Source organism: Nomascus leucogenys, chromosome 6 (genome assembly GCF_006542625.1).
Source record: "Nomascus leucogenys isolate Asia chromosome 6, Asia_NLE_v1, whole genome shotgun sequence".
Lineage (NCBI taxonomy): Eukaryota > Metazoa > Chordata > Mammalia > Primates > Hylobatidae > Nomascus > Nomascus leucogenys.
The window spans coordinates 68,570,785-68,582,996 of record NC_044386.1 but is presented as its reverse complement, the minus strand read 5'-3'; the positions used below and the strand labels follow the sequence as shown (position 1 = coordinate 68,582,996).

Sequence of the window (12,212 nt, the reverse complement as noted above, 5' to 3'; positions counted from 1 at the left end):
GATTTCAGAAGTCTCACAAATTGTGGCTAGACAGGAGGAAAATGGTTAATTTCTACAATCTGTTTATTTGCATCTAAATTCCTAACTGGGCAACTATTCCTCTCACACATTTGTAAAGCTCATTTGTCCTTATATGCTGTCTCCTACCCCTACCTGTCATCTAATTTACCAGTACTTTTAGAATTGGTACCAGCAAAATGTATCTCAAATTTCAGCCCTAAATATGAGAATACCTCTATCTATTGCCACTCACTCTTCTATGCGGGAGGGAGAGCCATGCTGACTAACCTGGTCAACAAAAATGAAAAAGCCCTAAGGGGTGAGAACTGCTGATGATTAGGCTCCACTGGGTGCAGTGAATGTTTCTCCTGTGGTGTCTATTGAGAGAGAGAGACAGCAAGGAAGATGCCTGAAGTGGGTGACATGAGGCTGAACAGATCTCCTCTGAGGTGTTTCCCAACTTCTGGGGGGAACTGTCCATATACTGTATGGGCATATGGGCAGCCCCTTCTCCCCACCTGAACATATGGACAGCCCCTTCTCCCTACCCACCCCTTGTTTATAATATCCTCCTCTAGAAGCTGAGGAAAGACATAATAAGTCTCTTAGGTGTCTGCAATAATTAGTTTGATCTAGCTGTAATGCTAGGAAGGATCAAACTGTCCCTGACTTCCATGAAGCAGTTCAGGAGCAGAGCAATGCAGGACAGGCAAACAGGCAGAATAGTGTCATGACACGCATGTGAGGCAGGTGAGTCACTTCTGGATGATCCTTGCTTCCTGAGGAAAAATATTCCTAAGTCCTGCTACAGTGCTTTCACTCCGGCTTCCAAGTGAAGCTAACTGCTTATGGATGCATAGTATTAACACATGGGGCCAAAAGTAGGGCTAGTCAAACCTTATGCTACAGGAAAGAAGCCAGTCACACAAGGACAAACATTGGATAACCCCAACTGCATGAGGTAGCTAAAGTAGTCAAAGTCACAGAGACAGAAAGTAGAATGGTGGTTGACTGGGGACAAGGGAGTGGGGAATGGGGAATTTGTGTTTAAAGGGTACAAAGTTTCACTTGGGGAAGTGAAAATGTTTTGGAGATAGAACTGCATAGCAAAATGAATGCACTTCATAATAATAATACAAAAGAACGGCTAGTCAAAGAAAGAATTGGGGCCAAATCAGAGCTGCTTACCTTTTCTGTGCATTCTCCAAGTGACTTTCTTCCATCTTATGCTCTTTTTTGGCTGTAAAAGAGAAATCACGATTAAAAATTTTTTCTTCTGTTGTCTCCTTTGCATGATCTTACAGCTTCAAGTACACCCATTCATTTACCACAGGAGGTCTGAATTCAGGGGTGGGTGCCTCTAGCACATGTCCTGGCAATAGCACTCAATTTGCTTTATCTGCTACCACTGCCTTTTTTTTTTTTTTTTTTAATTATACTAAGTTCTAGGGTACATGTGCACAACGTGCAGGTTTGTTACAGATGTATACATGTGCCATGTTGGTTTGCTGCACCCATCAACTCGTCATTTATATTATGTATTTCTAATACTATCCCTCCCCTAGTCCCCCACCCCCCAACAGGCCCCGGTTTGTGATGTTCCCCGCCCTGTGTCCATCTGTTCTCACTATTCAACTCCCACCTATGAGTGAGAACATGCAGTGTTTGGTTTTCTGTCCTTGTGATAGTTTGCTGAGAATGATGGTTTCTGGCTTCATCCCTGTCCCTGCAAAGGACATGAACTTATCCTTTTTTATGGCTGCATAGTATTCCATGGTGTATATGTGCCACATTTTCTTAATCCAGTCTATCATTGATGGACATTTGGCTTGGTTCCAAGTCTTTGCTATTGTGAATAGTGCCACAATAAACATACACGTGCATGTGTCTTTATAGTAGCATGATTTATAATCCTTTGGGTATATATCCAGTAATGGGATTGCTGGGTCAAATGGTGTTTCTAGTTCTAGATCTTTGAGGAATCGCCACACTGTCTTCCACAATGGTTGAACTAATTTACACTCCCAACAGTGTAAAAGCGTTCCTATTTCTCCACACCTTTTCCAGCATCTGTTGTTTCCTGACTTTAATGATCGCTATTCTAACTGGCGTGAGATGGTATCTCATTGTGGTTTTGATTTGCATTTCTCTGATGACCAGTGATGATGAGCATTTTTTCATGTGTCTATTGGCTGCATAAATGTTTTCTTTTGAGAAGTGTCTGTTCATATCCTTTCCCCACTTTTCGATGGGGTTGTTTTTTTCTTGTAAATTTGTTTAAGTTCTTTGTGCATTCTGGATATTAGCCCTTTGTCAGATGAGTAGATTGCAAATTTTTTCTCCCATTCTGTAGGTTGCCTGTTCACTCTGATGATAGTTTCTTCTGGCTGTGCAGAAGCTCTTTAGTTTAATTAGATCCCATTTGTCTATTTTGGCTTTTGTTGCCATTGCTTTTGGTGTTTTAGTCAGGAAGTCTTGATAACAGACATAGCTAATAGTGGTCAAATAATGTATTGTTTCCTCTGGGACACTTTTGAGAGTGATATTAATAATTACACCTGGGCAAAGACATAAATTAGGGCAATCCTGGGTAGATCAGGACATGTGCTCACTCTTGCACATCTCATCATGTTCCCCCTTACTCTAAACATAATAAATCCAGTAGCATTTGCAGCAGTTCTGCTCAGAGTCATGGGAATCTTGCGCATACTGCCTCCACACCCACAGGCCCTTTTGGCAGTCTAGGGAAGCCTAAGGACTCTTGTCAGAATAATGTTTTCATAAGGTTACCAAGAAAATCAATGATACTGAGATACAATTCTGAATCCACAGGTCAAGAACCTATGTTCTTTCTATAGGATTATCAAGAGGTGTCATTTTGGGGTGGTTCTTTTATATATCCTTCTCTACAATCAAAAGATATATTATACATGAAAATATCACTCTCACACTTTAAAAATATCCAGAAAAATAGGAAAGTTGTAACATAAGCTACCTAAGCCTTCAGATTCCTTTAATTTAGGGCTACAATGATGTAAAATGAATGAAAAAAATGAATCTTGTATCTAGGATCTATGCTGTGATACTTCATGAAAGATAAGGGATTTTGAAACATCACCGTTCTATTAAACCTGGCCCTACCACTTACTATCTGTGTGACTCTGGGCAAGTTAGTTAACACCAAATGCTTAGTTATTGCCTCATCTGTCCCATGAGAACAGCCATAGTGACCATTATCATACAGCTGCTGTAAAGATTTAGTGACATAATACATGCAAAGTGCTTAGCACATAATGTGTGCTCAATATAGGCCATGGCAGGTATTATTACTACATCACCATAATCTTCCTCATTGATTTTAAAATATAAATTTTATCAAGTGGCTCCCCTGCTCAAAACCTTCCAATGGCTTGTCTTGCCATCAGACTTGACGTAGTATCTACAGTCTTCATAATGCTCTAGAAGGCCCTGCACTTAGCACTTAAGTCTGCTCCCTGGCTGTTTGGTGGCATCACCTCCTCTTTCCCACACTCCTTCCTTTCCAGCTTCGCTGGCAGCTGCCTCTGGCTTGAGCACACTGAGCGTGCACATTGGAGGATCTTTGCGCTCGCTGTTCCTCCTCTCTGGAACACCCTGACCACAGTCTGCACGATGGGCTCCCTCACTGCATTGAGGTCTCAGCCGAAGTATCTCCTTCTCCAGCTTCCGTAAATAAAAGACCATCCCTTGCCACTCACCATCTTCCTACTACCCCCCTCCACACACACCCTCTACCCCTACCTTCCTTCCATAGCCTTCCCACAGCCTCTATCTACCTAACAGATTATTCCTTTCCTCATTTGTTTATCATGCAACAACTGAACGTAAGCTCCAGGAGGGCAGCAGTTTCATCTGGATTGCTTTCTGCTGTAGCCTTAATTGGAGAAAAGTGGCTATATGTTAAAGCATTCATTTTGGCTTAAAAATGCATATATTGGATAAAGCTTGCTTAAAAAGAGATATACTGGCTTTCCTGAAAAAACTTTACATTTAGAATATGAACATAAGCTAAAGAAGATTGAGAGGCTAATGTTGTATACCATTATCTCTAAATGTAGTAAATGTCAACTAGTAAAGATTATTTTGTTTTATATTAAAATGATTCAGCTTTCGTAAGTGCATCATTTTAGGCAGACGGAAGCCATGGACAGGGCCATCTTTTGCTGTGTGATGTCCCCCCATACTCTTGGCAGGAATTTCTGTGAATTAGTCTGGTACTTAGCCAATCAGATACTGAGAAATGACCTGTGTCTCTCCTAGGTTATCAAGTTCCCAAAAATGTGAAACAAACTAGTGATTTGTTCTTCTCCAGTGATTTTAAGTTACGTGCAGAGCCAAACAGGAGGAAAAATTCCTCTGAGGCCTGAGTGATCTTCTTGGACCAGCTCTGCTCTCTCAGCAGATGGTTTCTAACTGGCTACTTCCAGGCTGTGTGTGCTAAGCAGAGTGTGGCTAAGCCATAACCATATATGAATTTAGTGACAAGAAATACACTATTCCAACTGAATTGAGCATCAGATAAGATTTTGCATTACCTCTGTGAATATGGTGATTTGTAAAAACAGAGTCCAAATGTAAAAAGAGGTATTATTAAGAGCCAATGCACACTGCAGAAACTCTGAGGGTTTAGGGAAAAGAGCCTTCAGGAAAATGAGAAGAAATTAGAGATCTAAATTTTTCCTAATTTTGCCCATGTACAGAAAAAAAAGGCGTCTACCCTGTGGTGTGACTTGGAAGCTCTTAACAGCCTAAAATATCTCTCCTACTTGAATGTGTAAAATTTTAAACCAGGCCATTACACATTTTAAGTCTTCAAGATGCTCCAAGCAAAACACAAATACATTACCTGGAAGAATGATGTTTAAAGATTGGAGTCACAAACTCAAATTCTAATACCATCAACAAATAAGGTAATTGCGGGCCAAGTATAAGAATCCCAGTGTTCCAACGTTCTAGTTCTAGTTTTTCAATACGGGAACTGATAGCCTTAAAGTGGGGGAGACAGTAGGGAATTGCAGGCAAGTGGGAAGGCTGTACCCCATTTAGGAGAGGACAAGCACTTGACCTTGTTACCAGATCTAGTTTTTTAGAGAAGCTAGAAAGGGATTTTTAAATGAATGTTCCCAACTTAAAAAAAAATTCAACATAATATGACAAAGAGAACAGTCCTGCTGGCCACGTGTGGCTCTGCAGCCTCTGATTTCAGCCTCTAGTAGCTGCTGATGTAATAACATAGGAGGGTTTATTCCTTCCTTCCATGTGCTAGACACTATCCCAGGTATTTGGGATCCACCAGTGAAGCAAGCAAAGGTCCCTGTAGAACTTTCGTTCCTGTTGGGGAAGACAAATAATTAAACCTGAGAGAATAAGAATCAGTGTAAGTAATTTTTGATAAGTGGTAACAATAAAAACAAAAAACAAAACCAAAAAACCCATCCAGAGCATAGACGGAGGCCTATAGGAGACTCTCTCCGTGAGTTACTGAATTAGTCGTGCCTGGACAGCTAGAGCATGTCCCACTGGGACTTGGTACAAAAAGGGAAAGACAATATTGAAATTGCAGATGACAAGTCTTAGATGAAAACTGTTCTTTGACTAGGAGTGGCTCAAATCTACGTGTACAATTTACTTAGTCTTCTATTCTACAAAGCCACATAAATAGCGGTATTTAGATGCTTCATTTTTCTTTTTTTTGAGACAAAGTCTCGCTTTGTCACCCAGGCTCAAGTGCAGAGGCATGATCATAGCTCAATGCTGCCCCAAACTCCTAGGCTCAAGCAATCCTTCCACCTCAGCCTCCCGAGTAGCTGGGACTACAGGAGTGCATCACTGTGCCCGGCTTACTTTATTTTTTAGAGAGGTCTTGCTATTATATATATATCTACACATATGCTTATATATATATGCATATTATATAGCATATATTATATAGCTATATATTGTTATAGCAGATATATATTATATATAACAGATATTATATATTATATGTAGCATATATATATGCTAGTCTCGAACTCCTTGGCTCAAGCAATCCTCCACCTTGGCCTCCCAAAGTGCTAGGATTACAGGTGCGAGCCACCATACCCGGCCCGCTTTGGGATTTAAATTGTGGCACTACTAGCGTGAGGTGAAGCGGGGGTATATGTATCTTAGGAGACAGATGGGCTTGGAGGGATCTGTATGGGGGAGGTCAGACTCAGTATGGGGGAGGTAGGGAAATAAAAGGCATCCCTCAACTTGTTCTTCTCTCCATTATTTATTGTCTTCTTACAAACTTTTTTTCTTATTTTCCTCCTCTCCTTTGTAAGAAGCTCTCTTACTGTCTGCAATGAGTTAAATATAATTCTTCTCCAACTCGTAGGAATGAAATGCAGCTGCTTACAATAGTGATAGTCTCACAGTTTTCAAGACAATAAAAGCAATAAGGAAAATAAGTCAGAGAATTAAAAATGAGAAGTTTTGCTTAACATACATTCTGTCTCCTAAATGTCTTTATCAGGGTTACTTGCAAGCTGCGATGATGGTGAATCTTAGAAATGCTTGGAGAAAGTTGAGAGGTAAGTTTGCTTGGTGACACACTTACAACATGGTATAATTTTTATGTCATTGGCAGACTATGTGTTTTTTTTTAAATTTAAATTTTCTCCTTAAGTAACATTTTTCATAATTCAATGTCACAGAGAGAAAGTAACATGGCTTCCTCAGAAGGTGTTTTTTTAAGAGACACATATGTGGATTTTATTTAATACAGTCTCAACTGAATAAAGACTGCTGGCTTTTGTGTAAATCTTTAATGCCTTGAAATTTTGTTTTCTAGTACATTTGATGGCCATTGTTTTATTAGTTATCATAAAATTGCTCCACATGAACAATTCTGAAGTTCATAGTTCCGTAGCCTACCTACTAAAAAGACCTCTCCAAGAAGCAGAAATGGCTTTCTATTCCATGGCTATGGGCCCAAGGAATGCAAATCAGAACTCACAATACCTAAATGCCAAGCTTTAACCCTAGCTTAGCTGTGTCACCTGAGTGTCATGAGCCAATCACAGTGTCCTGTTTCAGTTTCCCACTCTGTCAAATGGAGATGATGATACCTACCTCCCACATAGTTGCAGTCAGTCTTTGCAGTCAGGTGTTTGACAGTTCAACGTCATGCCATGGCTGCTGGGGGTTCAAGCTTCCAATGGGTTGGCTGTTTCGCCAAAGTTAAAGGAAGTGTAGCATAGAAGAAAGAGCTTGGGTTTCGCACCAGGTGGACCTGGGTTGAATTTCTGCTCTGATACTTATTAACTGGGTGATCTTCAGAAAATCACCTAACTCCACTGAGCCTTATCCGTAAAATGGGAATAATAAGATCTACCTTGCAAAGTGCTTGTGACTATGAGATATACTGAACGTGTGAGATTAATCTAGTGACTGACATATGGTGGGCATTCCAGAACGGCAGCCATTTATTGTTGACTGGCTAAAGGCAAATGCTAGTAGTCACTATTCTAGCTTTCTGACTTTGGCATTGTTATCACAAAATTTCACACAACATGCTTTCTTTAGAATGTTCATAACTACTTTCAATAGATGAATTTTGGTTGTTATCATTTTATGCTCAAAACTTTAGTGTTTTTTTTTCATTTCACTCACTGAGCTGTCCTTAGCATGGCCTGTAAAAGGCTTTTCTACAAAAGGGTGGTTCCCTATGTCTGACTTAAAGTCATTTTATTTGCTGTTTCAGCTCATTTTGTTTTATTTCATCCTCAGGAGAAAGAGAAAAACTTATTTATAATTTAACAGATAACTGGGAGTCATGGGGGTGGGTGTGAGGGGAGAGGTACTTAAGATTATTCTCACCTGTTTTTTCCCCTTAATGACCATTGAGTTCTGTAATCTTTGACCTGATTAACTGGATCACTTCCCCAATACCAAATAAAAGATAATGATACAGGAGTCTTTTTTTGAGAGGTTAAGTTTTCTGAGAGCTAAGATTTCTTCCTTAACCTCTAGGCTCTATATGGCGACCTGTAACAGGTTCCCCTCATTGCACAGTAAATTCAGTTCTCTTTGTTGCCACCAAAACTGCCATTTTAGAAGGCAAGGGGAACTATGCCCCTTTTCGGCTTAATGTTCCCACTGCTTCCCCCTCTGAAGACAAAGTGCATTTGCACTTCACAGTAAGCCCCTCACACCCGCCTCCTGCCATCCCCATACTATCATCCCCAGAGCTCCTGCTGCGTGGGACTCATGGCTGTTCTCTGGACTCAACTTGCTGCATGGTGTCTTTATTTTTGGGCACTTTGCTCCTTGTTTCTAATGGCTTCTCTTCCTTGCCCTTCTCCCTTCTCCTACCCTTCTGTTGGAATGTCTTCTCTTTCTTCGAAAACCAAGCTTGAAAATCTCCTCTGAGAGGCCCTCCATGCCTCTCCCCCATAATGTGGTAAGCTGTTCTTTCTGTGGAGATCCAAACACACTATCTCCCCACAATTCCTTATCACAGCACACAGAATGCTGTGTCAAGATCACTGGCTTGCAGCTGGCTTTTCCCACTGGACTCTGCTCCTTCAGAGTTGCAACCAAAATCTGTTTTCAGAGTTTTTCTCTCAACTATTACCTAGTAGGCACTCATGTACTTATTTTTTTTTTCTTTTGAGACAGGGTCTTGTTCTGTCACCCAGGCTGGAGTGCAGTGGTGCAATCTCAGCTCACTGCAACCTCCATCTCCCGGGTTCAAGTGATTCTCCGGCCTCAACCTCCCAAGTAGCTGGGATTATAGGCACGCACCATGGCTGGCTAATTTTTGTATCTTTAGTAGAGACGGGGTTTCACCACGTTGTCCAGACTGGTCTCAAACTCCTGACCTCAAGTTATCCATCTGCCTCAGCCTCCCAAAGCGCTGGGATTACAGGTGTGAGCCACCGTGCCCAGCCTTGTGTACTTATTTGACAGATGGAAAAGTATACAACAGAAGAACCCATGTCAGCGGAACACAGTCCCTACTCATTAAATGCCTTTATTTTGGCACAGAAATTTCTAATCTTCCATCTTTTGTTTGCAACAAAATAGTAAAGAGTAGAGTGGAACTGAAAAGCAAGAGAATACTATGCCCATCCTATGTCCTGCTTTTAGGTTGATACGTTAACACAGGCACAAATAGCATTAACACTATGGGGAGGCACAAATAGCATTAACCCTCCAGTTTCGTCTGAATCAGATTGAGTCTTTAAAATACACTATTTTCCAGAGTTAACTTTGAAAAAGAAAGTTTTTATAAATAAAATGATATTTCCATAAAATATTCAGACTAAGAACATTCACCATTTAAATGTCCCCAAATATCCGAAGTTTTTATTCTCAAGAGGGTGGCATTCATACAATGAGAGTGGCTGAAGGAAGAGGCCACTCTTCAAAGAAAGTGGGGCTTTTACATCAAACACAATTAAGTCGTACTTATGGATGCCCATCTGGGAGGCAGTAAATTGTGAAATAAGGAGAAGGGATAAGGGTTGGAATATCTTCCTAGTATTCTTTACACAGTCTATTACACTTTAATATACCATGGTTTATGGACCTGACATGGTTGGTATAAACCAACAGGACGCACAGTTAAGAAGTTGTTTTTATTACAGCTCTACAAATAGGGCAGCCGGGTGATGCTAACGAGGAAACAAAGGGACTGCGCTCTGCTTCACGTGGGATCCGTCTGATGTGAGTGTGGCAATCGTTTTCCATTTCTTAGAAAATCCCCGTTGTGCACTTTCCAGGAGAAACAAATGCTTTACACCAACAGAGGCACAGCACGCTGACATTGGAAAGGGATGGCCTTTTAACATTTGAGAGAAGAAAACAACAGATACTTGGAACCAGTGAGTGATGCAGAGTTCTTACCCTTACATTTTTCCTTCTGGTATGCTTGCCCATGGAGGACGATATCCTCGCTGGTCTTCCTAAGTTGTTAGTTTTCCTGGTTGTGGTGAAATCAGAAGAATGATCACTTCTGGTCTGTCAGAGCAAGTGTCTAAGCTGGATGGTAAAGTTGAAGAGCAGAGGGCCACTTGTGAGGTTTTCTGTATAAAGTGTTATGAGGTTGTGTAAAGACATGCTGCCAAGGTTCCTAGTGCAGGGTGTAGGATTTCCAGGTCACTTGCCTAAGGCTAAAGTGGACGAGGAAACTAGGCTTTTGGTGAAAGTACCAAGTAAAGGACATTGTGTCACTGCACTCTGAAGAGGTCTTCAGAGTCATAAAATTAACAAAAAAATCCAGTTAAAAGGAGTCTTCAAATAGTCATCTAGTCTACCTCCAAGGCTGATGTGCTATCCTGGATCCTCTTATTTCCAGTCAGACTTTGCAGATCTTGTCTTTTTCATCATTTTATTTGCTTTTTTTTTTTTTTTTTTTGAGATGGAGTCTCGCTCTGTCACTCAGGCTGGAGTGCAGTGGTGCGATCTCGGCTCACTGCAACCTCTGCCTCCCGGGTTCAAGCCATTCTCCTGCCTCAGCCTTCTGAGTAGCTGGGATTACAGGCACATGCCACCATGCCTGGCTCATTTTTGTAGTTTCGCCATGTTGGCCAGGCTGGTCTTGAACTCCTGACCTCAAGTGATCCACCCACCTCAGTCACTCAAAGTGCTGGGATTACAGGCATGAGCCACCACACCCAGCCTTTTTCATCATTTTAATCTGCCATTTCTAGTTGCCCCTTAAGTGAATTGGAGGATTTTATGGACACTAAACAAACAAACAAACCACGAAATGGTATCGCCTAACTTGGGCACCTGGGGCTGTACTCACCCAGGGTCCTTCATCTGAACTGCAGGACACAGAAAAGGATTTGAGCAGCTATTTTCTCAGTTTCCCCATATACACATCACTGGTAACATTCTAAATGTCTAGGACAATGCCAACTCATTACACACAATGGCGGAGATAGGGCAGTATGACTTAATTCCCTTACACATAGTTGAAAATGTGAGTCCTGAGGCAATCAAACTTACAAGTGACTTATAATATTAAGTCATTTACACTTTTATACAGGCTGAGTACTCCTTATCTGAAATGCCTGAGGCCAGAATTATTTCCAATTTCAATTTTTGTCCCCTACATTTTGGGATATTTGCATATACATAATGTAATATATTGGGGATAGGACCCAAGTCTAAAGAAGAAATTCATTTATGTTTCATATATACCTTATACATAGTGCTTGAAGGTAATTTTATTCTTCCCTCAAGGACACTGAAAAAACTGTCTATTGTGCTCCTGCATTTTGGGCCGAGACACGCCACATAAAGTCAAGTGACGGGTCTTGTCAAAACGCAGGTGCACAACAGACAGTTTATTCAGTGTCATGTCAGTGCTCAAAAAGTTTCAGATTTTGGAGCATTTTGCATTTTCAATTTTCAAATTAGAGATTCTCAGCCTGTATCTCTAAATCTAGTACGATGATATTCGTAAAATATCTTATTGGTATAACAACGTGAATTACAAAGTGCTGTTTAAAGGGTCAGACCTTCTACAATACTTCAGAAATATTTCAGGTGTCATGTATTCAATTATATTCTCTGGTGACTGTAATAATAATTTGTATAGGTGACAGGTACAATTTCAGAGATCACAATATACAGTTGGCCCTCTGTATCCATGGGTTATGGATTCCACCAATTGCAGATTGAAAACATTTGGGGAAAAAAAATGGATGGTTGTGTCCATGCTGAACATACACACGCTTTTTTTTCCTTGTCATTATTCCCTAAACAACACAGTCTAACAACTAGTTATATAGCATTTACATTTTATTAGGTATCATAAGTAATCTAGAGATGATTTAAAGAACGGGTGTAGGTTATAGCAATTACGACACCATTTTATATGAGAGACTTGAGCATCTGTAGAGTTTGGTATCCATAAGGGTCCTGGAACCAGTACTCCACGGATACTGAGGGATGACTATAATCTCAAACACTTAACCACATTATACATCTAGTCTGTGATCAATAGTAACTACTGCAAAAGTAAACATTTTATCAAGTCACAGTTCTAGGAGGTAATCGGACACAAGTATAATTGGGATCTAAGTGAAGTATATTTACCCACACTTTTTCAGAAGTAAACTCACTTTTTTTTTCCAATATATTTTCACTAGACATGAGATGTTTCACCCCCAGGTAAGTCTTTCAACCATTTG

The 12,212-nt window shown here is 40.6% G+C and overlaps 1 protein-coding gene across 2 annotated transcripts in view; it reads right to left on the bottom strand.

Annotated features, from left to right (window-relative positions):
• FMN1 (formin 1) overlaps positions 1-12,212 on the bottom strand; it is a 429,632-nt gene that overhangs the window by 37,765 nt on the left and 379,655 nt on the right. For both annotated transcript variants that reach the window (XM_030814363.1, XM_030814364.1), the window contains one exon: positions 1,189-1,240. In XM_030814363.1, the coding sequence (XP_030670223.1) occupies positions 1,189-1,240 (52 nt within the window). The remainder of the gene's footprint in view (positions 1-1,188; positions 1,241-12,212) is intronic.